General features: G+C 39.1%; 1 protein-coding gene across 2 annotated transcripts in view; it reads left to right on the top strand.

The window, feature by feature from the left end:
• MARCHF6 (membrane associated ring-CH-type finger 6) overlaps positions 1-24,376 on the top strand; it is a 77,102-nt gene that overhangs the window by 19,189 nt on the left and 33,537 nt on the right. For both annotated transcript variants that reach the window (XM_043601039.1, XM_043601033.1), the window contains exons 2-11: positions 392-488; positions 1,411-1,484; positions 3,858-4,001; positions 8,745-8,817; positions 13,034-13,202; positions 15,898-16,087; positions 17,951-18,012; positions 18,761-18,793; positions 19,962-20,013; positions 23,162-23,220. In XM_043601039.1, coding sequence (XP_043456974.1) covers positions 392-488; positions 1,411-1,484; positions 3,858-4,001; positions 8,745-8,817; positions 13,034-13,202; positions 15,898-16,087; positions 17,951-18,012; positions 18,761-18,793; positions 19,962-20,013; positions 23,162-23,220 — 953 coding nt within the window. The remainder of the gene's footprint in view (positions 1-391; positions 489-1,410; positions 1,485-3,857; positions 4,002-8,744; positions 8,818-13,033; positions 13,203-15,897; positions 16,088-17,950; positions 18,013-18,760; positions 18,794-19,961; positions 20,014-23,161; positions 23,221-24,376) is intronic.

Genomic DNA, 24,376 nt, shown 5'->3' with positions numbered 1-24,376 from the left:
AGGGCAATTCACCTTTCTATGTATTAGGGAATTTTTTAGCTTTGAATATACTTATTATCACAGTCACACTTTTACATCTCTGCTGCTGACAGATTCTTGCTTTAACACAGTATTTTTGCTTTGAGGTTGCGTGTTTTTTTTTTTCCTAAGTTTATTTTTGAGAGAGAGGGAGACAGAGTGTGAGTGGGGGAGGGGCAGAGAGAGAGAGGGAGACAGACAGACTCTGAAGCAGGCTCCAGGCTCTGCGCTGTTAGCCCAGAGCCCAACGCGGGGCTCGAACCCATGAACCGTAAGATCGTGACCGGAGCTGAAGTCGGATGCCAAGTGTTCTGTTGTTTTTTTTTTTTAAGTTATAATGAAAGATAATTCAATTTATCTTTTTCGTTCACAGACATATGTAGAGTGTGTCGGTCAGAAGGAACACCTGAGAAACCTCTTTATCATCCTTGTGTATGTACCGGCAGTATTAAGTTCATCCATCAAGAATGGTGAGTCACCCTTACAGAAAATTTTATGTCTGAGCTTCAGTGTTGTCATTTATATAATAAAGGGGATTATTTCAGTGAACTTCCTCTATAATTATTTTTTAAAAATTTTATTCTGAAAATTTGGAAATTACCTATATTCATAATTACCATACCCTGTCATTTGGGTATTGTTTTCCAGGTGCATGTGAGTACCTGTTTATTTCTGCCACAGAGAGCTTATTTTGTTCATTGGCAGTATGGAGGTTTTCGGATTCTACTTGTTGTGATAATAGCTTACATTTATGCAGTGCTTTGTGCCCGGTGGTACTCAGTGCTTGTACACAATTCATTTAATTCTTAGAACCATGAGGTTCTTTTTTATTTATTTATTTATTTATTTATTTATTATTATTTTTAATAATATTTATTTTTAATTTATTTATTTTTAATTTTTTAATTTAATTTTTTAATTTAATTAAATATTTTTAATTTATTTATTATTATTTATTATCTTTTTATTATTATGCGGATGAGGAAACGAGCATGGAAAGGTTAAGTACCTTTTTCTAGGTCACTCAGCCAACCACTTAGTGACAACCAGGATTCAGACCTCGCTGCCTAGGGTAACAATATTACCAGACCAGCGTTAGAACTGATGTTGATGCTTGGAGATTCTTTTATATTCAAGGCTAGCTTTGAGGAGATTACAGTTTAGTTAATTGAACTTTTTTAGTAATAGAAATACATATTTTTATTTGTTATAGTTTTGGACTGTCAGCATGAAGTTATAAAAAGCTAAAAAATGTTATAAATATGAACCTGTCAGAATTGTAAAAGCTCTATGATATATAAAATTTTAGTAAAATAGAATGTTGGCTTTCAGTGAAACTTTAAAGTTTCTTTGCTGTAAGTACTATGCTTATTAATGTATTTTTGATTGCAGCTTAGTTCAGTGGCTGAAACACAGTCGAAAAGAATACTGTGAATTATGCAAGCACAGATTTGCTTTCACACCAAGTAAGTTCTTTAGAAGTTTGCATTGCGTTTTGGGGTTATAACTGGTCACATAAAGATATTTAATAAAAGTATAAAATTTTGGGAAAATATTTAAAAAATGTTTTTTTAAATGTTTGTTTATTTTTGAGAGAGCGTGAGCGGGGGAGAGGCAAAGAGAGAGGGAGAACAGAATCCAAAGCAGGCTTCAGGCTCTGAGCTGTCATCACAGAGCCCAATGCGGGGCTCAGACTCACTAGCCATGAGATCATGACTTGAGCCGAAGTCGGACGCTTAACTGGCTGAGCCACCCAGGCGCCCCAGGAAAATCTTTTTTAAAACTACATGTCAGCTTTCAACACACAAATGCATGTGTATGTGAGAAAGAGTGATTTAATTTGTGAGATGTTCCTTTTTTCTTTATTTTTTAATTTTTTATTATGGACAAATTCAAACATTAAAAAAAGGTATAATAAGCCCCCTGTTCATATCTCTTAGTTTGACTCATTTTCAAATCATGGCCTTTACGTGATATTTCTTACCTGTGTTCTTGTTCCCCACCTCCCTATCCTTTTTAAAGGAAATCTCATTTATTTTCATTGGTATATATTTTAGTATGTATCTCTGAACAGTAAGGATTCCTTTTAAAAACAATAACTTTAGGGGCATCTGGGCAATTCAGTTGGTTGGGTGTTCAGCTCTTAATTTTAGCTAGGGCCGTGGTCTCGCAGTTTGTGAGATCAAGCCTCGCATTGGGCTCTGTGCAGACAGCACAGAGCCTGAAGCCTGCTTGGGATTCTCTGTTTCTCTGCTCACCTCCCTCCCTCCCTCTCTCTCTCTCTCTCTCTCACTCACTCACTCACTCAAAAATAAACATTTAGAAAAAATAAAGAGATCTTTCTAAAACATGGCCAAACCTTCCTCTGAGTGTGTTGAACCAGATTTTACAGAGAGATGGGGAGATCTGAATTTACTGTTTGGAATATTAGTTATTGTGCTGAAATTGGGGAGAGGCAGTTGGCTAACAGACATCAGCGGGGTGTTTGCTTCCACATGAAATGACTTTACTGTGGATTGTACTTTTTGAGTGCTATGTTTCAGGCTTGTATTTGGGAGGAAGGTTCTTTCTTCCTTTTTTTTAAATTGGTGTATAGTTGAGACACGGTGTTAGATTAGTTCTGATGTACAGCATAGTGATTCCACAACTCTGTTAGGTTGTGCTCACCACAAGTGTAGCTACCCAACTTTCACCATACAGTGCTATTATTGTACCATTGACTCTATTCCCTCTGCTATAGTTTTCATCCCCGTGACTTATTCCGTAACTGGAAGCCCATACCTCCCACTGTCCTTCACCCATTTTGCCCCCCTCCCCCTTCCCCTTTGGCAACCACCAGTTTGTTCTCTGTACTTATGGGTCTGTTACTGCTTTTTTGTTTGTTTATTTGTTTTGTTTTTTAGATTGCATATATGAGTAAAATCATATGGCATTTGTATTTTACTTACTGACTTATTTCACTTAGTATAATACCTTCTAAGTCCATGTTTGCTGTCACAAATGGCAGGATCTTATTATTTTTCATGGCTGAGCAATATTCCTGTGTGTGTGTGTGTGTGTGTGTGTGTGTGCAGTATTTTCTTTATCCATTCATCTACCAGTGGACACTTGGTGGGTTGCTTCCATATCTTGGCTATTGTAAGTAATACTGCAGTAAATATAAGGGTGTGTATATCTTTTCGAGTTAGTGTTTTTGTTTTCCTTGGGTGAATACCCAGTAGTGGAATTACTGGATTGTATGATGCTATATGTTTTTAATTTTTTGAGGAATCTCCATACTATTTTCCACAGTGGCTGTGCCAATTTACATTCTCACAGCCATAGTGCACGAGGGTTCCTTTTTCTCCACATCCTTGCCAACGTGTATTATTCCTTGTCTTTTTCATAATAGCCCTTTGACAGATATAAGGTGATATCTTAATTGTGGTTTTGACTTAGGAGGGTTTTCTTTAACATGCCAACAGCTTCACCTTTTGCTCCTGTTTGCTTTATCTGATCTTTAATTTGGGAAAACATATTGTTTGAATGCTAAAATATGTATAAATTAGCTATGCATGAAGTTCATGGTAGTGACTGAGGGAATATGAACTTCTCTTGAATCTTTTCTGCTGCACAGAAGCCTTTTTTGTTGGCTTCTGCATTTAACACGTGATTTGCTCTCAAATGAGTTCTGGGTAAATGTGGTATCATTGTGACTGTTTGATTCCCTTTTTTAATAGGAAAAAATAAGTGCAATACAAAGATTGAAAGTTAAGCTAGCACTACATGCCTATTTTATATTTATGAATTAAGCTATTTTTAAATCTTCATGAAATTATGTACTTTTTCTTCTCTTCTAGTTTATTCTCCAGATATGCCTTCACGGCTTCCAATCCAAGACATATTTGCCGGACTGGTTACAAGTATTGGCACTGCAATACGATACTGGTTTCATTATACACTTGTGGCCTTTGCATGGTTGGGAGTTGTTCCTCTTACAGCATGTGAGTATTCACTTCTCCGTGGTTGGAGTAATTTAAAATTTACGTAACTATTTAATATTATAAAGTTATATCATATTTGTGTTCAAGTGGTGTTTAATTATTTGATATTATAATTTCATGTATTTGGAAAGCCTCGCTTCGAAAACATCCACCTAAATTAAGAACTGTTATCAACAGATCATTTTATCAAATGAATGTGGGAAAGACAAACACAGCATACAGAGGCTAATAATGAAGGTTCATGAAAGAGTTGAAGAAGCAAAAGCAAATTATAATTGGAAGGACCATGATTTTTATTCTCTGAAGTATGTTAGAAATTTCAAAGATTGCAGAAGATGGACTATTTTGAGATTTTCTCCCTCTTTTAAAAGACAACTCATGTATCTATTATTATAGTCCTGAATAATTGGGAGGCTTATCTTTCAAGATACAGGAGGTTTTCTAGAGGTTGGTATACTAACCCTTAATTGATCCCTTTTGTGTTTTTACTTTTTTGTGTGTTTGTTATTTAAATGTTTACTCATTTTTGAGAGAGCGTGTGTATGTTCATGCACAAGCAGGGAAGGGGCGGGGTTGGGGGAGAAACAGAGGGTCCAAAGTGGGCTCCGTGCTGACAGCAGCGAGCCCGATGCAGGTCTCAAGCATGTGAACTACAAAAATCACAACCCAAGCGAAAGTCTGACATTTAACCGACTGAGCCACCCAGGTGCCCCTGTTTTTTGTTTTTAAAGACATGCAGAAGGTTAGATAGCATATGGTTCCAGAGTGTGCAGATAGGATTCTTTGGAATTAGATGCAAATGAGATTTTTAAATAAGCATAATTCATATCGTCGTTTCTCTTTAGAATAAAATACACTTGATCATTCATGAAGATGAAAGTCTTTGGGGATTCATCAAATAGCAGAATAAGTATTGTTGAAGAGTGAGGTGGTGAACTAGGAGATTGAGCAAGGAGTTCTCTAGGATGGAACTCAGAGACAAGAAGTTGCAAGTATGAGGGGAAAAATCAGGAGGTAAAGGCTGTATCCAGTTGTTTCACGATCTGTCTAGTAAGTACTTTGAAGAGGTGAAAGAGATACTGGACATGAGGAAATGACCAGCCTCTTTTCGACTGAAAGAGAGACAGCTGACCATGATAGGTCAGCTCATAAACCTAGACATTCTGGTCTTCCAGGGCTGAACAGGATGGTAGATAGTCCATTTTCAGATTGTCCTACAAAGTAATGAAAATCAGACTGGCATTAGACTTAAAATCAGCAGCTTTGAATGCCAGAAGACAGCAGAGACTTCAGATTTTGACAAAATTTTTGAACCGGAAATCTACCCATAAATTATTGTCAGATGAAGGGACAAAATGCAGACATTTCAGTCAGTGCAAAGGCACGAAAAGCTTGCCACCTCAAACTACTTATGAAAAAAGCATTTGAGGACATACTTCACCAAAATGAGTAAGAAATCAGAAAGGCATGAGCTACGAAGAAAAAGAAACAAGTGCTTCTCACAGCTAACCAGCAATTTTAATCTATAGTGATTGGTAATTTTTATTTGTGAGGGGACTGTGGGTGCTCTAGATACAGATAGAAAAATATAGTGTGACTGCATATTAAAAATAATAGAGGTAAGCAAATAGAGCCCAGAACTAGACTCACATCTGCATCATCACCTGAATCACAACAGACGTACCACTGCTGTTCAGTGGAAGAAAGCTGATCCTTTCAGTATATGGTACAGCATCACCTGGCTGGCCAGATGAAAAATGAACCATGTCATTATCTTACACCTGACACAAAAATTAATTTGAGTTGGATCATAATCTTGAATGTGCATGTTACAACCAAAAGACTCCAAAAAAAAAAAACAAAAACATGGGAGAATAACCATAAAAGAAAATACTGAATAAATTGGACTTCAGTGAAATTGAGAACTTTTATTCATGCTTAGATACCTTTGAGAAAGGCAAGCCACAGAGAGAAGATATTTGCAATACATACTTCAAACAAAGGACTTGTATCTACAGTATGTAGGGAACTCCTAAAAGTCAGTGAGAAAAAGGCAGACACCCCAAATAAAAAGTAGACAAAAGATTTGAGCAGGTGTTTCTGGAAAGAAGATGATCTGAATAGCCAGTGAACACACAAAAAGCTGCTCAGCATCATTAGTCATCAGGGAAATGTATAAGAAGATACTACTACATACTCCGCAAAATGGCTGAAACAAAAATATAAGACAATGCCAAATGTTTCTTAGGGTGTGGAGCATCTGGAACATGCCTTTGTTGGTGGAGGGAATATCTATGGTGTAACTACTTCAGAAAACTGTGTGGCAATATCTGACACATGCTAAATATTATAAATACCTATGATCCAACCTGAAGTTCCATTTCTGGGAATATAGCTGACAGAAACTGCAGCCTGTGTCCTCTAAAAGACGTGTGTAAGAATGATCACAGCAGCTTTGCTAATAGGAGTTCACTGGAACCAACCAAATACCTATCAATAGTAGAGTGCGTACATTGTGGTTTATCTATACAATGGAATACTACTTAGCAGTGAAAAAATAGGTGATTATTGTGATACGGAATAACATGGATGAATTTTACTCTGAGAGAAAGAAGCGAGGCACAAAAGAGTATGGATTGCATTTATGTGAAATTTCAAAATAGGCCAAATTGGGGGTGCCTGGATGGCTCAGTTGGTTGAGCATCTGACTTGGCTCAGGTCATGATCTCACAGTTGGTGAGTTCAAGCCCCGTGTTGGGCTCTGTACTGACAGCTTGGAGCCTGAAGCCGGCTTCAGATTCTGTGTCTCCCTTTCTCTCTGCCCCTCTCCCACTTGCGCTCTGTCTCTCTCTCTTGAAAATAAATAAGCATTAAAAAAAAATTTAAAGTAGGCCAAATTGATCTATGGTGATAGAGATCAGACTAGCAGCTACCTTTTGCTGGAGATTCCAACTGGGAAGGGGATTGAGGAGCCTTCCACAGAGCTAGAAATGCTGAATATCTTGATCTGGGTGGTAGTTTCTTGGATATATGTACGTATATAAAAATTCACCCAGACACATACTTAAGAGTCACGTAAATTTTACCCTAATAAGAAGTAACAAAATGAAACTTAAAACTGAGTGCCAGAAGAGTAGAAGTGGGATTGAGTTTTCATCCTGGGGAGTGGGAGTAGGAAACAGCAAATACTTGGAAAATCTAACAAAAGACAGGAAAGACAGGGAGAGAGGGTAGAGGGAGGGAAGTAAGAGAGGAAGGGGTAAGGTTGCAACTTCTGTGATCCTGAGACTTTAGATTTATCTATTGCAAGATAGGGGCTTACGGTTCTGTACAGAGAAAAGTGATTCCCTGTAAGAGATAAGTACAGAGCAGCCCAGGTTAATGCTAGAGGGATGTCAGCAAATGCTGACAAAACAAAGGAACAGCATTAATCAGCCAGATGTCATTCAAGATGAAACACTTTAATGGGTAAAAAGCATTTATTTTGTATGAGTAAAATGCATAGGCTACCAAGCAAATAAAATTGAAGAACTTTTATGCACCAGAGAACAGGACTTCGAAGTATGTAAAGTGTTCATAGTCAAGTGGAAGACTAACCTCTCTAAAAGCAGTAGATCAAGTAATAAATTAAGTAGGGACTTAAAGAATTTACATAATACAGTCAACAAGCTGAATCTCTGTTCTCACTTGTTACGCACACACGCACACATTCATACTCAGAATTTAAGTTCTGCCACAAATACGTGGTCTGTAATTTTTTTTTTTTTTTTTTTTTAGTCTGTAACTTTTTTAAGTTAGCAGTGTACCCTGGGACCTTTCCATGTGAGAACTTGTTGAGCTACCTTAGTTTTTAATGGATGCAAAGCACTCTGCACTGAGGACACCTGTAATTTATGAATCCATTTTCTTATCTACAGACATTTCGTCTGTTGTCAGTTTTACTTTGTTACAACCATACTTGCTTGGAATATTTTACAAATGTATGTAAGTCATTGCTATTACAGAAATCTTTTCCTACCTTTTCATTTCGATTTGGCTTTTGAAAACAGCCGTTGAGGTCACTGAAAATTTTTGATACAAGGCAATAGGGAGTGCTTAAACTAATATACAAGTTCTGGTTAGAAGGAAAATCTCAGCTGTTTCCTCATGGGCCCCATTTCTGTTCTTAACTTTTCTGAGTAAGAGGATGAGGGGATGGCGGTGCATTCACCCACACTTGATCTTTTTTTCCCTTCATGGCCAGACCCTTAGTCTGTGTTGTTTCAAAATTGGTTGTTAGTTTGCTATTCATGTTATTAGAGCCTTTACTCTTCTGGAAAGTCCTCTTAATTTCAAATTGTATACCTTTGGAACTGAAACCTTTTATTTTTGTGAGCAGACTCCATGAATTTTAGAATTCTCGGTTCAAAAAAATTCTCCGTGTTGTAATTTGGAGGTCTTTAATGTAGATTTTTTTCCTTTTCAAACATCTAAGCTCATTCAATAGAAACAAGGCAGTCTATAGAGAATCTAAGCTCTCAACATTAGAGTGTGATGTTGACTCACTATTTTTATGCTTAGTTCACCGTGTTGGGTTTTTTTTGATGTAGTATTGTATCGTATTGCCTAGTATAGTGTTTAATGTAGTAAGACAGCCTTGCAAAGACTAAATATTTCAGTGGCTTTCACTTTACCGCTGTTTAATCGAGGCCCTGAGTTCATGGTGAGCGTTATAACCACGTGCTGTCTTGCTCTTTTTGCTAGGCCGTATCTACAAGTGCTTGTTTACTGGCTCCGTGAGCTCACTACTGACACTGCCACTGGACATGCTGTCCACGTGAGTACTGAACCTTGTGAAGCTGGAAGGCTGCACAGCACAGAGAGTGCTCATTTTTCCTGCACACATTTATGTTTCTTACAATTTGAAAATTCCTTTTGTTCTGAGGACAAAAAGTAACTTATGTGTCTTAGTCTGACAGTTATAGGTACAGAAGAAGTGGCTGACAACATGTACATGTTTGTTTAAAAACAGATATGTTTTAAAGGACTGTTTTGTAACCGGGGGGCGGGCGGGCACCTCTTAAATAGGCTCATGTAATGTGAGATCTATGCTGCTGTGTTCCTATGCTGAGAGTTCATTTAAACATGTGTTTTTAATGACATAGGCATTTGAATACAAATTTATTTTTTAAATGTTTCTTGTGATTATTAGAGTATGGACTCTAAAAAAACTTGTTCGTGGTCATTGTTTTACTGTATCTTAATTTGACATCAAGCATCGTAATAGCGTTTTTTGGGGGAAAGACATGTGTTTTATTACTGATGTCAGAATTGGAAATGCTGTAAATGATTAACTGTATCAGGATCACTAGAATATTCAGCCTACCAAAATTGCACCTATATTTGCCAAATCTTTTGTACCCAGTTGACCTTAGGTTCCTGATCCTTATGTCAGTGAGAACAAAGAACAGTATCAAACCCTTCTGTGAACAAAAGTATTCAGAGTATATTACCATAAAAATAAGTCACTCGGCAAAAGGAGAGAGCAAGCTGTATTTCCAATAGAAAAGAAATTAGGAATTCTTTGAAGTCTGTTGCATCTGCATCATTACTTCTAATCATGTTTCTGAATATTTAGAAACATTGGTTGTGTCTGTGACTTGGTTTTTCTACTTGCTGGTTATACCTTTTTGGGTAGAACAGGCAAGGTACTTCATTTATGTCTGTTTCTTTGGCAGTATAGGGAATAATAGGTTTTCATTGAAGGTTTTCAGCTTGAGCCTTATTTACATTAGAATTGTTTTTTGTTTTCATTTTTGAAGAACAGCTGTGATAAAGTAATTTTTAGAAGTAGACAAAGGCCTCGAAATAGGGCACACTGATGGCTGTGGCCATGACAAAACAGGGAAGCAGTAATTTAACACACTTGAAAATCTGGAACTAGTGTAAGGAGATAACCCTTTGTGTAAAAATACAGGCCTTTTGTGAAATGATGCAGTAGAAACCAACAGGATAGTGATCCCTTTTCTGGACATCAGAGTTTTATCTCAGCCGTCCAGAGCATGGTCTTAGTATAGAAGTTTAAAAAGTCTGTCTTAAATGGCTCAGCTGTCATTTGTGTGTATGACATAGTTCACCTCTGACTTTCAGTTAGGAATTGTGTACAAAGCAAAGATACATATTAGAAGTAGTGAGGGAGGTCAGAAAAAGCAAGGGGTGACTGCTAAGTGGGATGGAAGTCTTATTTTAATAGGTATAAACTAATGAAAGAACCATTTCACGTAGGGAAGGCTTATTCCATTTAGTTTGGACTAAAATTCCGTAAACCATTATAGTTTATGAGTGTGTGTAGTAGAGGCCAGTCAGTATCTCAGTTGTTTAGAAAAGTTGGCTTGAGTTCCTATCTGGACAGTTTAATGAAGTAGAGATACATTATTTTTCTCATGGTTTCTGTTTTAATGGCTAAGTTAACATTTACCAAAGCCTGAATTGGGAGGCTACGGCTATGTGAAAAACAGGTGTTTATGGAAGCCTCGAAATAGTGAAAATGCCGGACAAAGTGTAGTACTTTACTAGCTACCTTCACTTCTTTTTTTTTTTTTTTTTTTTTTTAAATTTTTTTTTCAACTTTTATTTATTTTTGGGACAGAGAGAGACAGAGCATGAACGGGGGAGGGGCAGAGAGAGAGGGAGACACAGAATCAGAAACAGGCTCCAGGCTCTGAGCCATCAGCCCAGAGCCTGACGCGGGGCTCGAACCCACGGACCGTGAGATCGTGACCTGGCTGAAGTCGGACGCTTAACCGACTGCGCCACCCAGGCGCCCCCTACCTTCACTTCTTATTGGTAGAACCATTGAACAGCTGGTTATTTGGCAGGTGTGATCACTCAGGTGATTCAGAGAGGTAGTTGGTTGTAACAGAAGGAACCCTAGCATTGGAATACAGTGTCTGTAGCTGGAAGTTTTTTGGTGACCTTGGGCAAATCACTGGAAATTTCTGAATCCGTTTCCTCATCTGTAAAGTCAGGAAGATCATGCCTCAGGGATTTGGGTGGGCTATTCAAAGATTAAATTCACATATATCCGTAAAAACTCCATGTGAATTTTGAGTACTTGTGGTAGTGTTATAGCAGAATTATCCCCAAAGCTCAGAGCCGTTGCTTGCCTTACATTGGCAAGCTCCCCTTTTCTTTCTAACCTGATTGGTTGGTGAGCCACCAGAATAGCCTTCGAGACACTGCTGATTCACGCGAAGAACACCGAAGGCATGGATGGGGGGGATAGTCAAAAGAAATTGTAAACGTGGTTTGGTTTTATAATTCCATGCTGCCTTTTACAGTTTGAAGAATTGAGCCAGTTTTCCTGAAAGCAATTTTAGCTAAACTACTTTTTTTTTTTAGTGAGCATTATTTAATTTTCTCTATAGTATTAATTTTACTTCTGCAATTTTACTTTAAATTTCTTAATGTTGTAGCTGCTGCTTATATATTCTGTAGCTAAGTTCTTCAGATCATCTCTAGGCACAACATACTAAAGCAGTTAATTACTGCTTTAAAACATACTGCCCCCAAAACTTACTGACTTAAAACAACAGTAATTTGTTTGCTCATAATTCCGGGGGCCAGCAGTTTGAGCTGGGCTCAGCTGATCAGTTCATCTGTTGGGCTTGCCTCAGTTACTCATGTGTTGCCCTGGGTTTGGATGGTCTAGGATGGCTCTGGCTGGGGTGCCTTGGTTCTCTTCCACGTGGCCTCTCATCTCGCAGAAAGCCAGTGGGGCTTCTGTAGGTGGTGGACACAGGGCAGCATTCTAAAAGAGTGAAAGTGGAAGCTCACAAGCTGTCTTCTAGGCGCTAAACTCAGACAGCCTCTCCTTCATCCAGGCAGTTCACAGAACCAGCCCTGACTCTAGATAGGAGGGAAAAGAACCCTACAAAGGGTTTGTTACTGTTTAAAACTGACGTCAAACAGTTGTTATTCTTATTGCTGGTGACAAGTAGAGAGTAGAGAAGGGGGTGTTTTAGTCCCAAGCTATCAAAGTTTTAATAATCTGAAGAGTTCCTTAGTTCAGGAGTGGTTAGCATTCCTCTTTTGATTGGGATATATTCCAGATCATATCTGTGGGCCACATCAGTTCTTTAAGCTTGGAGCTTGTAGGCTGAGATTGCTCAAACGGATCCTTCTTCAGACTTTCCATGGAGGAAAAAAGTCATTCCATTCTGATGGAAGATTTTCCTAAGGCCACCAAGATTTTTGAGTTATCCTTGAATTATTCTGAAATCAGACATAGGCTGGGGAAGGACAAGCCCTTTCAGAGAGGGAGAGAACAAAGAGGTCTTTGGTGTCATGATAATGTATTTTCATGTACGACTGTAAAGGAACCGTAATGTCTTTCTGAATTGGTTGAGGGACTACCGGTATGTTTGCAGTTGCCATCAAAATTCGATCTGCTTTCTAAGTGACACTTGTCTAAAGTGCGTTACAGACTTTGTCTTATACACTGCATAGCGAGTATCTCTCGGCCTTTCTTGGGCATTGTCATTAGGCCTTTCTGGAGGTGCTTCTGTCCCTTTCTATTTTACTGGTTATCTTCATGTGTGTGGGTCTCAGCCAACCAAGTTTGTTAAACTTGTGTGTAAAGTAAGGATAAGGAGAGTCTCCCTGAGGGTTGGACAATCACTCACCTCTAGTAAATTACATGTACGTTCGGCTGCTTTTGGTTTTTTGCTTTTTGCCTGCCCCTGTTTCTAAGCCATGTTCATAGAGAGGCTAGGTAGCTAAGTTCTGTGTAGTTCTTATGTTATTCTTTGCTTATTAAAATAAAAACACACATAGTAGAAATGTAGAAATAAATATATTTGGCTAGCTTATAAGATAGTTAGAATTTCACCATTCTCAGAAGTAATTCTCAGAGGCTGATTTCACCCAGAAAATGATGACTTCTTTTTCTGGCCATTCTTCTGACATTTAAGTGTAAAATGAAATGTTGTTACCTTTGTTTTCTTAATTTTAAGTGTTCTTTGGAGTAATTCTCTATAATTTTTTTTTAATAGGGACAATTTATTGGCGGATTGTTTGCAGGGTTGTTTCGTGGTGACGTGCACGCTGTGTGCATTCATCAGCCTCGTGTGGTTGCGAGAGCAGATAGTCCACGGCGGGGCACCGATTTGGTTGGAGCATGCTGCCCCACCCTTCAATGCTGCTGGGCACCACCACAATGAGGTAACTCCCTCGCCCCCGGTGATTCTATCTGAGTAGGACGTGGGAATTACTGTCACCTTCTGAGACCTAAACCCTTGACTCCTGTGCCCCTTATTCAGAAGCAGGACAGTGAAAAGGTTTGGGAGAAGATTAAGGGAGATGCAAAAAATCAAAAGAAGGCCACTTTTCCTTTGCCTCTTAATTTTCTAGTGAGATTGGGAACAATGGTGAGGGTGTACCGAAGCGCTCTTGCATTCTCTTTGCCTGGATTCACTGCTTAGCGCTGGCCTAGAAGTTACCATGTGTACTTCCTGGATATGATGCTGATGTGCCGCCTGGCACTAAGGAGGCTGCATACCTCCTTGGTTCATCAGTTTCTTCATATGTAAATTGCTTGTGTTTCCTGCTCCCGGTAGCAACATTACCAAAAGTAGAAAAATCGGAACCCTGTTAACAGTCTGGTGCATTTTTGCTGTTTCTTGATGAGAGATGCCATGCTTAATGTTAGATATAGGAGCATTTGCTAGAAGTATTAAGAGAAAGAGGATAAGGTAAATGATTTTTAGTGTCTTGCTTGCTGAGAAATTTGGGGGCTGACAATGTCAAAATATTAACTACTTACGTTCGAAAACTACTTACACTTCATACAGTTTTATTATGAAAAATTGACTCTAAGATACTCAGAATGATAATTAACAACTTAATTTTTCATTTAAGGACCTTCTGCTGTGTCAGTGTGTAGCTTGGTCTCCTCAAATTCTGACATTCTTTTTAAAAAAATTTTTTAACGTTCATTTATTTTTGAGAGAGAAAGCATGCAGGAGCAGGGGAGGGGCAGAGAGAGAGGACAGAGAATCTCAAGCAGGCTCTGCACTGTGAGTGCAAACCCCAACGTGTGGCCTGAACCCACGACTATGAGATCGTGACCTGAACCAAAGTCGGACGCTCAACCAGTTGAGCCACCCAGGTGCCCCCAAATTCAATCATAATTTTTTCTTTACAGAGTTAAGAGTGTAACTTCTCCTTAGCAAATCACACATGCAAGATGTGAGACTAGAAAGAAAAGATACTTCCTATGTAGCATTACTACATTTATGGTCGTACCTCATATTTTGAAGCATTTAATGCAGTTTTTTAAGAATCTTTATTGACTCCATGGGGGTTCAGTGTTTTCCTTAACTGTAGCTGTGTCTTTGCATTTGGTCGGTAGCAGAACTTAGTAAGAGCCAGAGGAGAATAATGCATGCGGGAACTCACAGCGTCCATATGGATAGGTTCACCTACTGAGCAGGAATTAGACAGCTTTTCCTCGAGTATTTAACTGATAACTGAGAATTAAGTTCTATATCTCTGTACGGGTGTAAAGGAATAGGTAATGAGTAAAACAATTTTCATCCCTGAGATGGTCAGTGAAGGCAGTAAAGAAGAATTGCCACCCTTTCCCAGAGTTGGTTGTGGAGTTTGAGTCTCCTCATGAGCTGCCCCCGCCACCCTCCAGGGGAATCTGAGTTCTCTTTTCCCAGAGGTGAAGAGTGGAGTTGGAAGGGTAGCCAAAGACACTAAGAAATAGAGAAATTCAGAATGATCAAATAAGGTCACCACCAAATGAGATGGTGGCTCAGGAGCCAGAGGTCATCCTAATAATGGCTCCCCAGGTCCAGGTTCCACAAGAGCCTTCTGGGCTTCCCCCGGATGGCCTTGATGAAGACTGGAACACGTTGAGATCATTCCGTTGAAGGAATCCTCCCAACCCTGTAGCCTCCAGGCAGAGGTGGCAGCTGGGCTCAAGGGTGTCCTCAGGCCTCTCCAGGATCTTGCTGGACAGTGGCTGAGACCTAGTGTTTACACAGAGGAACAGACTGGAGATGCTGGCGTACGAGTAATTCCAGGTCGTCTTGCCCGAGGAGCTCAGAGCGCAGGTGCAGGGATGGCAGCCTGGGGTCAGAATCCCTGGTTGAGTCTCATTGCTCCTTCTTGCTCAGCCTGCATGAGAAGTAACCAGAGTTCTCTTGTTGCAAGATCTGACTGCAGTCGTGGGAAGTCTAACCTTGGTTTTCCTTGAGTTTGCCTTTGACTAGTTGTAATAATAAATCAGAACTCAGGTCTGGATCTCTTTTGGCTGATGCAGCTCTGTTTCCTGAAACTGTGAACTCCAGCAGTTTCTCTCTCCTGTTGTTAAGACAGTCAGCCTACTGCTTATTTTTACTCTGCTGAATGCCTCCTTTTTTGCCTCCTTTTGTGACATACTGTTTTTATGTATACAAAGGGAATATTGCTTTAACTTTCTGAATTCTCCATTCTTGCTTTGCTGGCATGAATAGAAGCTTCTGTAACCACACCAGTAACTCATTTGGGATGTGCTTGAAATGTTAAAGTTTGGTCCTCAAAAAAAAATGTTTAAAGGTGAAGAAGGATTATGGAATCGTGCGTTCAGAATAGCCAGCCAGATTTGTTAACCCATTTCCTGTGCTGTTTTGTGAAATCCCTAAATTGTACTGAATGAATATAGACACTGTGACGTGAATTCACGCTCTTATATACTGAGTTGATCCAAAATCAGATACTTGTAGAAAAGGTGACTTTGAGAGGTGTGTTTTGGAATTTTAACAGTGTGTGTGTTTATTAGTTTTATTTTTTTAGCAGGAAGAGTGCTATTTGGAGATAGAGCAAAACTGAGACAAGTTAGCTAAATTTCTGGGCTTCTCTGTCACTTTAGGCTCCAGCGGGAGGCAATGGTGCTGAAAATGTGGCCCCTGACCAGCCTGCTAACCCGCCGGCCGAGAACGCGGTGGTGGGAGAAAACCCTGATGCCCAGGACGATCAGGCAGAAGAAGAGGAGGAGGACAACGAGGAGGAAGAGGACGCGGGCGGGGAAGATGCAGCCGATGCCAACAACGGGGCCCAGGGTAATGGCCGCTGGCCCATCCTTCTGCTCCCTCCATGACCATGAACCCACTTCCAGCTTTCCTTGAGGAGAAGGACTAGAATTTTCAAAATTTTATGGGCTTGGAGTTGTATTTCCGGCCTGTTTTTACTCTGTTTTGCAAACTTGCATTTCTGGATATACATACGTGTAATTTTTTTTTTTTCCTGTGAAGCAGGGTACATTTTGTGTTTTATTTATTTAATGTTTATTTTTGGGTGAGTGCAGGCGGGGGAGGGGCAGAGAGAAGGGGACAGAGGATCCGAAGCAGGCTCTGTGTTGATAGCAGCAAGCCTGATGCAGGGCTCGAACTCAACGAACCACGAGATCGTGGTCTGAGCCCAAGTGGGATGCTTTACCGACTGAGCCACGCAGGCGCCCCACGTTCTGTGTTTTAAAGTCCTGCTTTGCGTGGGACTTTTCTAGAATGAATAGGAAGAAGTTACTTGTAAGTTGTAGTAGATCCTAGGTTTTTTTTTTTTTTTTTAAAGGAATTTGATACAGATATACTTTATTCCTTTCCATTTCTATTAAGTCAGCACAGCTTTTTATATCAAAGAAGAATTCTTGAGGTGTACACGGCAGGCCAGATGCCATTAAGGAGGCCATTTCTCTTCTTTTCTAGCAGTTTGTGACTCCAGAAAGTTAAGAAAATCCAAGACTGTGCCCACCAGCCTGCTGTATCGCTAGCTCACCACCTCCATTTCCCCCTCTCACCCCAGAGTTTTCCTGTCAAGCACCATACATACTGTGTCTAGGCCTTCTTTTTTAAAAATTTTTTTTTTTTTCAACGTTTATTCATTTTTGGGACAGAGAGAGACAGAGCATGAACGGGGGAGGGGCAGAGAGAGAGGGAGACACAGAATCGGAAACAGGCTCCAGGCTCTGAGCCATCAGCCCAGAGCCCGACGCGGGGCTCGAACTCCCGGACCGCGAGATCGTGACCTGGCTGAAGTCGGACGCTCAACCGACTGCGCCACCCAGGCGCCCCGTAGGCCTTCTTGACATTGCTGACATCGGAGTGCCTCCCGGGCGCCGGCACTCGGGTCCCTGCCTTCATGGAATTTCTGGTCTCTGTGAAGAAGCAGGAATACCCAAGTGAACAAGTACCTCGTTACACATTGTGATAAGTGTGCAGGTTGCTCTGAGGATGCTCTTGGGAAAGACCCTTTTTAAGTAGGTTCTCCGGGTAGCTCAGAGTCGGTGACAGCTGAGACCTCGAAGGATGAGAAGCGAGTTGGGTCATGGGAGCAAGGGGCCTTCATCGGGAGGGGCGAGTGTGTGTTCAAAGGCTCTGAGAATGTGGCCCTGCTGCCACCCTGATGCAGCCTCCATTTCCCTCTCTCGTCCAGCACAATAGCTCCTAATGAGCTGCTGTTCTCTGGTCTCGCCCCACTGTATTCTCACTGCACAGAATGTTCCTAGTGCCTCCTGCCTTAAATTCTTGTAGTGGTTTCTCCATTGTACTAAAGAAGAAAACATAGTCCAGTTTTACCTTCCCCGCTTGTATGATTGGATCTCTGTCTGCCTTTCATACTGTCTCTTCTGCCACCCTCCCCCCGTGAAGTCTTGTCCCCTGCCTTCCTCATCTTTCTCAAGTTTGCCAGATTCATTCTGGTTTAGTTCCTCTCTTTCACATAATCGTATTTATTGCCTTTCCAACACTTAACCACAGTCTAGAATTAACTATGTATGTGTTTCATTTGTTTATATGTGTTCTTCCTGCCCTAACAGGCAAGTAATGTGGTTCAGCTTCTCATCAGTGGTTTACAAAACACCAAACTAAAAGAATGTGTTTGTGGTTCAGGTTCCATCAGTAATCTTTAAATGACAATTATATTTCCAGATGACATGAACTGGAATGCTTTAGAGTGGGACCGAGCTGCAGAAGAACTTACGTGGGAAAGAGTAAGATTCTTTCATGCATTCTAGTGTTGTTGTTGTTTTTAATTATTTTAATTATTTGAGAAAGAGCACAGGGCAGGGGCAGAGAGAGAACCCAAGCAGGCTCCTCACTGTCAGCGCGGAGCCCAATGCAGGGCTTGAGCTCATGAACCGTAAGATCGTGATCTGAGCTGAGATCAAGAGTCGGAAACTTAACTGACTGAGCCACCGAGGCGCCCTGTGTTCTAGTGTTTTAACCTGAAACTGTGTTTTAAAGTCAGGCATTTTTATATTTATACACTGATTTTTGTAGTCAACATTTGATGGAGACTGTGAACTTTAATTTCTAGAAAAAGTGATGTATTGTTTGTGGTGAAAATATTAAAAATATAATCTTATTACTGACTATTTTTCTATTTTCTGGCCTTTAATACAAACACATTGTGGACTTTTGGAAAATGAAGTAACAATTTAAATGAATTATTATTCTGATACTGCAAGTTGATAGGTCCTGAAATCTTGACTGGCTCCATAGCTAATGTAAGAAGTAAACCCAAGATGGAATTGTTTTGATTTCATAATCATAAGATTTAGAATAAAAGGAGGCCCAGATATAAAACTCTAGTAAGTTTTTTACTCTGAAAATGATAAGCTGTTTTAGAAAGTAGTGGGTAAGGATTATGTTTACAGATAATTGAAAATGAGCCTTTTTTATAAACAGAAAAAAAATCCTGTTGTATCTTTAATTCATGTATATTGTTATTTATTTTAGATGCTAGGACTTGACGGATCACTAGTTTTTCTAGTAAGTAAAGCCAATATTTTTTAATAGTAAGAGTTGTGACTTAATTATCTTAATGACTCAGCAGTTTCAAATTTACAGTATTATGTGCTGGCTTTTTACGCTAAAGGTCAGCATGCCCTGTGCCTTTTGATTACTTGATATGTTGAAGAAAGTCTGTTTTGTGTATTGAAAATATTGGCAAAGAACAAAGGTAATAGTATTTAAAAAGGTAATTATTGATTACTTGATTTTTAGAAAACAAAATGAAATACAGAATTGTAGTTAAGAAGAACTTGATATTCTTTTTTTTTTTTTTTTTTTTTTTTTTGGTCTTTTTAAACTTTGCAGTATATTAATTCATGCCTGAACTGGTGAAAATAGAGCAGCTTTGCAGTGTTCCCGGTGAGAGGCCCATTTTCATGTTAGGTTTCCACTGTTTGCCAAACCTCACCTATCTTCTTTACTTACTGGTAAAGAGTACAGCTCAGAGGTGAGGAATAGTTCCTTAAAGGAGAAGTGATGCGCTTTTCAGGTTCTGTAATATGAAATCACTTGGGATTTTTGAGTATTAAGATGACTTCACCTGCATGGGGAAGATTCCCTACTGCCTCAAACAATCATGTGAGGTGACAGTCATCTTGGAGGTGATAATACGTAGTAAGTAACTGGGGGGGGTGGATGAATGGCCCAGAGGGAATGAGTATTTTAAGACCTCCACTGAGAAAACCGGGTGCCATAGGGAAAAAAGGGACCAAGGAAGATCAAATGACCTTGCAGAAACCATGAGAACAAAATGGGCAGTGGAAAGAAGCACTGTGCAGTTTACATTCATAAAAAGTTCAGAATTAATGTGATTTTTAAATTTTCCTCCATTTGGAAATTTTCAGCGTCATCTGATTTAAACGAAATCTGGGTATTTTTTGTGAGAATCTGTAATTTGTAGTGGCTTCTTTCTGAAGAGGAAATGTTTATAGATTGATTTTTTTTTCCCTACATGTAACATTATGAACTTGAGCCTTATTAGGCTTAATTGTATGAGCTATGTAATGAAAAGTAAGTTGCACATAATTTCTGAAATGAAATCTCAACATTCTAGAGTGAAAATTCCAGTCTCCTAACTAAGTGGAGTAGTCTCGTTAGACATATAGTAAGAATTGAGTATGTTTTATTAATGGCTCTTTTCTTTTAGGAACATGTCTTCTGGGTGGTGTCTTTAAACACACTCTTCATTCTTGTTTTTGGTAAGTGGTGCTTATACTGTTATTTATGGTAATAAGATAGGAGTTGTTTTTTTGGAGCCTTGTTATGGGTTTTGTTTTTGTTTGTTTTTAAACACAGGGATATACGAAATGGTTTCAGATCGTTATCCTGTACCGGAAGGCCCCACCCATACAGATAATTTTTCTTTCCTAAGCGACATTGACTATAGTTACCTACCATCTCTGCTTCTTTGGGGCATTTCCATCTCTTTTTATAGAAGCTGGTTTTAGACTGACTTGAGAATAGGCATCATCCTGTCTCTGGAACCAGTTTTGTGGTGATTATCTGTGTGTTCTTCCCTTTGGCAGAAGATCTTGTTTCCTCTCTCAGAATCCTATCCAAGGCCTTCCCAGAGACCCTGGCTTGGGAGCTGTCACCAGAGGTGGATATAGGCTTGAGGAGAAAAGTGAACCTTTCCCAAGTGTGAATTTCCTTTAGAACCAAATTCCAGTAAATGCAAAGTCATTTCCAAACACTCTGACAACTGCAACTGTGAGGATTTTGTGACAACACATGAGTCCCTCCTGTTGGGAGTGATTAGAGAAAGGAAGATGGGCGAGGAGACAGAATTCACAGGTTTTTCTGCTTTGAGAAAGATGTAATTCCTGCACCTCTCAAGGGAAAGGAAGTGGAGTCTGATAGAATCAGGCTGTTAGATTGTGCTTTGATTTGTGTCTCATAGAGACACCTCAGGCTACACATCTCTTGATAGGGCTGATCTTTGAGAAATTCCTTCTTTCTGCATGTGAGTTACCCCTTAATTCTGCTCAGGAGGGGCAGTATAGATTTCCCAATGTTCTTACACTTTATTCTAAGTCACTCGTTTTGGGTTGCCAACCACGTTGTGACTCAGAAAGCAGTTAGGCCTTCAACGGGAAGTGTTGAAGTGTTGTAAAAAAGACATTGAATATGTAGACTTGAGAATGAGACGAAAAACTAATTTCTGAATATTATCTATGAAAGAACAAAAACATTTAAAGGTATCTTGTTGAAACAAAATAATCTTGAAAAAGTTCCATTGATTCTTAATTTTTAGTAGCTATTTAAGATGGTGCAAATTGATAGGAAGCTCATTCTTTGTTTCCTTTTGCGAGGGTTGGGTGGGGGGGGTGGAAACATGAAAATGAAGATTATTCTGCATACATTCTTCATTATGTAAAATAATTGATACATACATAGAGTGTGAAACTGTTCTGATTCTTTGAGAGAAAAAATGATGTGTAGATTTTGTCTTTGTTCTTGCAAGAAAAGCTTAATGCTGAATTAATGTTTGGAGGAACAAGTCGCCTTTAAAACATGAATTATAGTGGGGCACCTGGCTGGCTTCTTCGGAGGAGCGTGCAACTCTTAAACTTGGAGTTGTGAGTTGAGCCCCGCATTGGGTATAGAGATGACTAAAAAATAAATAAATAAACTTAAAAAGAAAACATGAATTATAGAAACGGGAGCATTTTACATTTATGTAAAGCAAATCTAAGTAAATTTTTTTTTAATCCAGCCTCTAAGCTTATGCTATAAAAAAAGTTGTCTTCGTGTGAAACCTGTATATGTTATACTTAGGATCTTTTGAAATGAACCAAGAGGTTTTCCTTTTCTTAGGAATATACTTTTCCTTAAAGGTGAATGGTCCTTGGGATTAAGCACACTCCTATTTCTTTTCTACTTTAGTTGCTCTGTTGGAATTTTCCACCTCCATTTTTGGACTCTTACGGTCATGTACTTTGCAGAATTATAACCTTACTATGCAGCTGTGTCCTAGTAGAAGGGAACGATACTGAGAAACTGACCTTAACTTCAGGATATTTATCTGGTAGTTGCTGTGTAATTGGATAGAAATTGTTAACAATTGGCGCTTCTCAGGAGCCTATTTGAGTCATCATCAGAGCTGGGTGTGAACAAAATAGGAAAAATTCTGCATAGAGTTTTTTCTTACTCTTACAGGAATTTCTCGTGCTTTATAATACGCATATTAGTAAAATAATGTGTATATGATTTATAATTTTAAATATGTTGGGAATACCTGTTCAAAATAATTTCTACCCATGGAATATAATCGATTAGAGAGGTGTGGTGGCCAGATCCTGTAGATTCACTCTTTTGTCTTAATGATTGAGTCCCCTCGTGGCTTCCCTAGTAATCTGTGCTGCTCAATTAATTTTGCCATAAAGAAAATATAGTTACATTTTATTAAGAAAAATAAAATTGTATTAACATGACAAGAAATACTTGAGGAAAAGAGACTATACAAATTTTTTTATTATGAAAATTTTAAGGATGTTTTCTCATTCAACCATAGTGTCTATCACACTGTACTAAATTAGCAGAATTTAAGTTTTTTTTTTTAACAACCCATCATACTAAAAATTCCTAGATTGTCTCCTTAAATGTCATTTTACAGTTGGTTTGTTCGAGGATGAAAATAAGGTCTACACATTAGTTTTGGTTGTTAAGTCTTAAGTTCCTTTTGATCCAGAATATTCTTTGCTCCTTTCTGCTACTTCTACCCTATTTTGCCATTGATTTCTTGAACAGACTAGGTCACTTGTCCTACATTTGTCTGATTTGTTTCTTGTGTGCTGTCTACTGCCTTGCTTCTTTGTCTCTATTTTTCCTTTAAACTGGAACGTTTAAGTAACATCATAGTTAACCTGAAGCTGTTTGTTCAGAAGAAGCCAGACAGGTGTGCGGTTCTTTCCCTCCAATTATCAGTTTTCAGGGTAAGGAATTGATGTGCTGTTTCCATGGGTGGTGAAAGTGTTTTTTCTTCTGTTGCTTTTTGTCCTTTTGCGGTTTTGTTTTTGGCTTTCCCCTTTTTGAGTAGTATGAACTCCTGTATTTGTGAAGCATTCAGTGTGTTTCCACCAGTTTGGTCATTCTTTGATGCTCATATTGTCCTTTCATGAGACTTCATGATGGTTCCTGGGTCCTTTTGGCATGAGCCTATTGGACTTTGATATCTTTGCTGTTTTCCGGTTATAGAGAATGTCCTAGGCAGTACATTTTTGACCCCAGTTCTGGAATCTTTCATTTCTCGAAGAAGCTCTGGTTCCTTTTAGTGTGGGTTGACACTAGGAGTGTTCGTTGTTTTGATTTTGAAGTTTTCATTGAGTTTTTTTCTTCCCTTTTTAGCATTTTGCCCTTACCATATTGGTCATTTCTCCCTTGTTGGTTTGGGATTTGAAGAACACGTGAGTATAATACTTTTACAAGCTTACTTTCATCATTTTGCCCCAGATTTGATATATGTTGAGTAAATGATAGTGTTGTAAAGAGTTACTTCATTTCTCAATTTGCCTTACACAAAGGAATAGTTAGCCAACATTATCTCATTCTTTTTCTTTTTTAAACTAACAGAGGCTCAAGACAGTATAGATAATATTGCCAGCTGAGGAAGATGTGCTCTGAATCCCATGATGCACTCATGTCTTTCTTCCTGTTGGGTGGGCCAAAGGCATGCTACTGGAAAGTTTTCGTACAGGATGATTTTTGACCTGTTCCATTAACTTGTGTGCTCCCTTCTCTCCCTTTTCTTTAGCTTTCCCATAGTGAATTTAGAAAAGTAGCAACATATGAGTCAACTTAAAAAAAAAAAAAAAAAAAAGGATTGGTCTGTTTTGGAATGATAGGCTATAGTGTTTTCTAAAGAATTTGTTTTAATTTTGACATCTCCATGTTTTTAGAGGTAGATAAACATTTGGATGGTCAACTACAGCTATTTTGTGGGGTCTAGTGACTATTTTGTGTAGGGGTCTATTTTGTGAAAGATCTAGTCTTTCAAGGAAGAGCTGACATATCTGGAACGTTCTGTTCAATTTGTGTATGTAAATCCGGAGAGCTCAGATTCTGAAGTGTTCTGAAAGGGCAAAGAGATGTGTTTCAGTGTTTAATTGCAGCTGAATTGAACTGCTTATATCACAGTTGAACACACTTGAAAGGTTCACATAAAGCTTTGATAACTTTGACTTTCCAAACTATCACCACTTGCTGTCTGAAATTCAGGAACCCAAAAGATTTGTCACTGTCCAAACTTTCACTCTCTGTAAGTTGAAAATGGAATGGATTTGGAGAGCAGGGGAAATGTACGCAGTCGCTCCTCGGGGTGGGAGGTGAAGGGCTGAGACGGACCTGGCCGGCCGGCTGCTTGGGTGGCGCGCTGCTGCTTTCTTTGCTCAGCCCTGGGCGAGTCCGCCTCAGGCCAGAGTAGAGACGAGACTAGTGTTTTGCAGCAGTTAATTTTGTAAAATTTAATTCACTCTGCTTTTATTTTGTCTGCTTGAGTAGAGTGTTACTCTTTGATTTTACCTCATCCTTTCATAATATACAGCAGTGGGAGAGTCTGGTTTG

The sequence above is a fragment of the Prionailurus bengalensis genome, chromosome A1 (assembly GCF_016509475.1).
Source record: "Prionailurus bengalensis isolate Pbe53 chromosome A1, Fcat_Pben_1.1_paternal_pri, whole genome shotgun sequence".
Lineage (NCBI taxonomy): Eukaryota > Metazoa > Chordata > Mammalia > Carnivora > Felidae > Prionailurus > Prionailurus bengalensis.
This window is presented reverse-complemented; position numbering and strand designations above follow the sequence as displayed.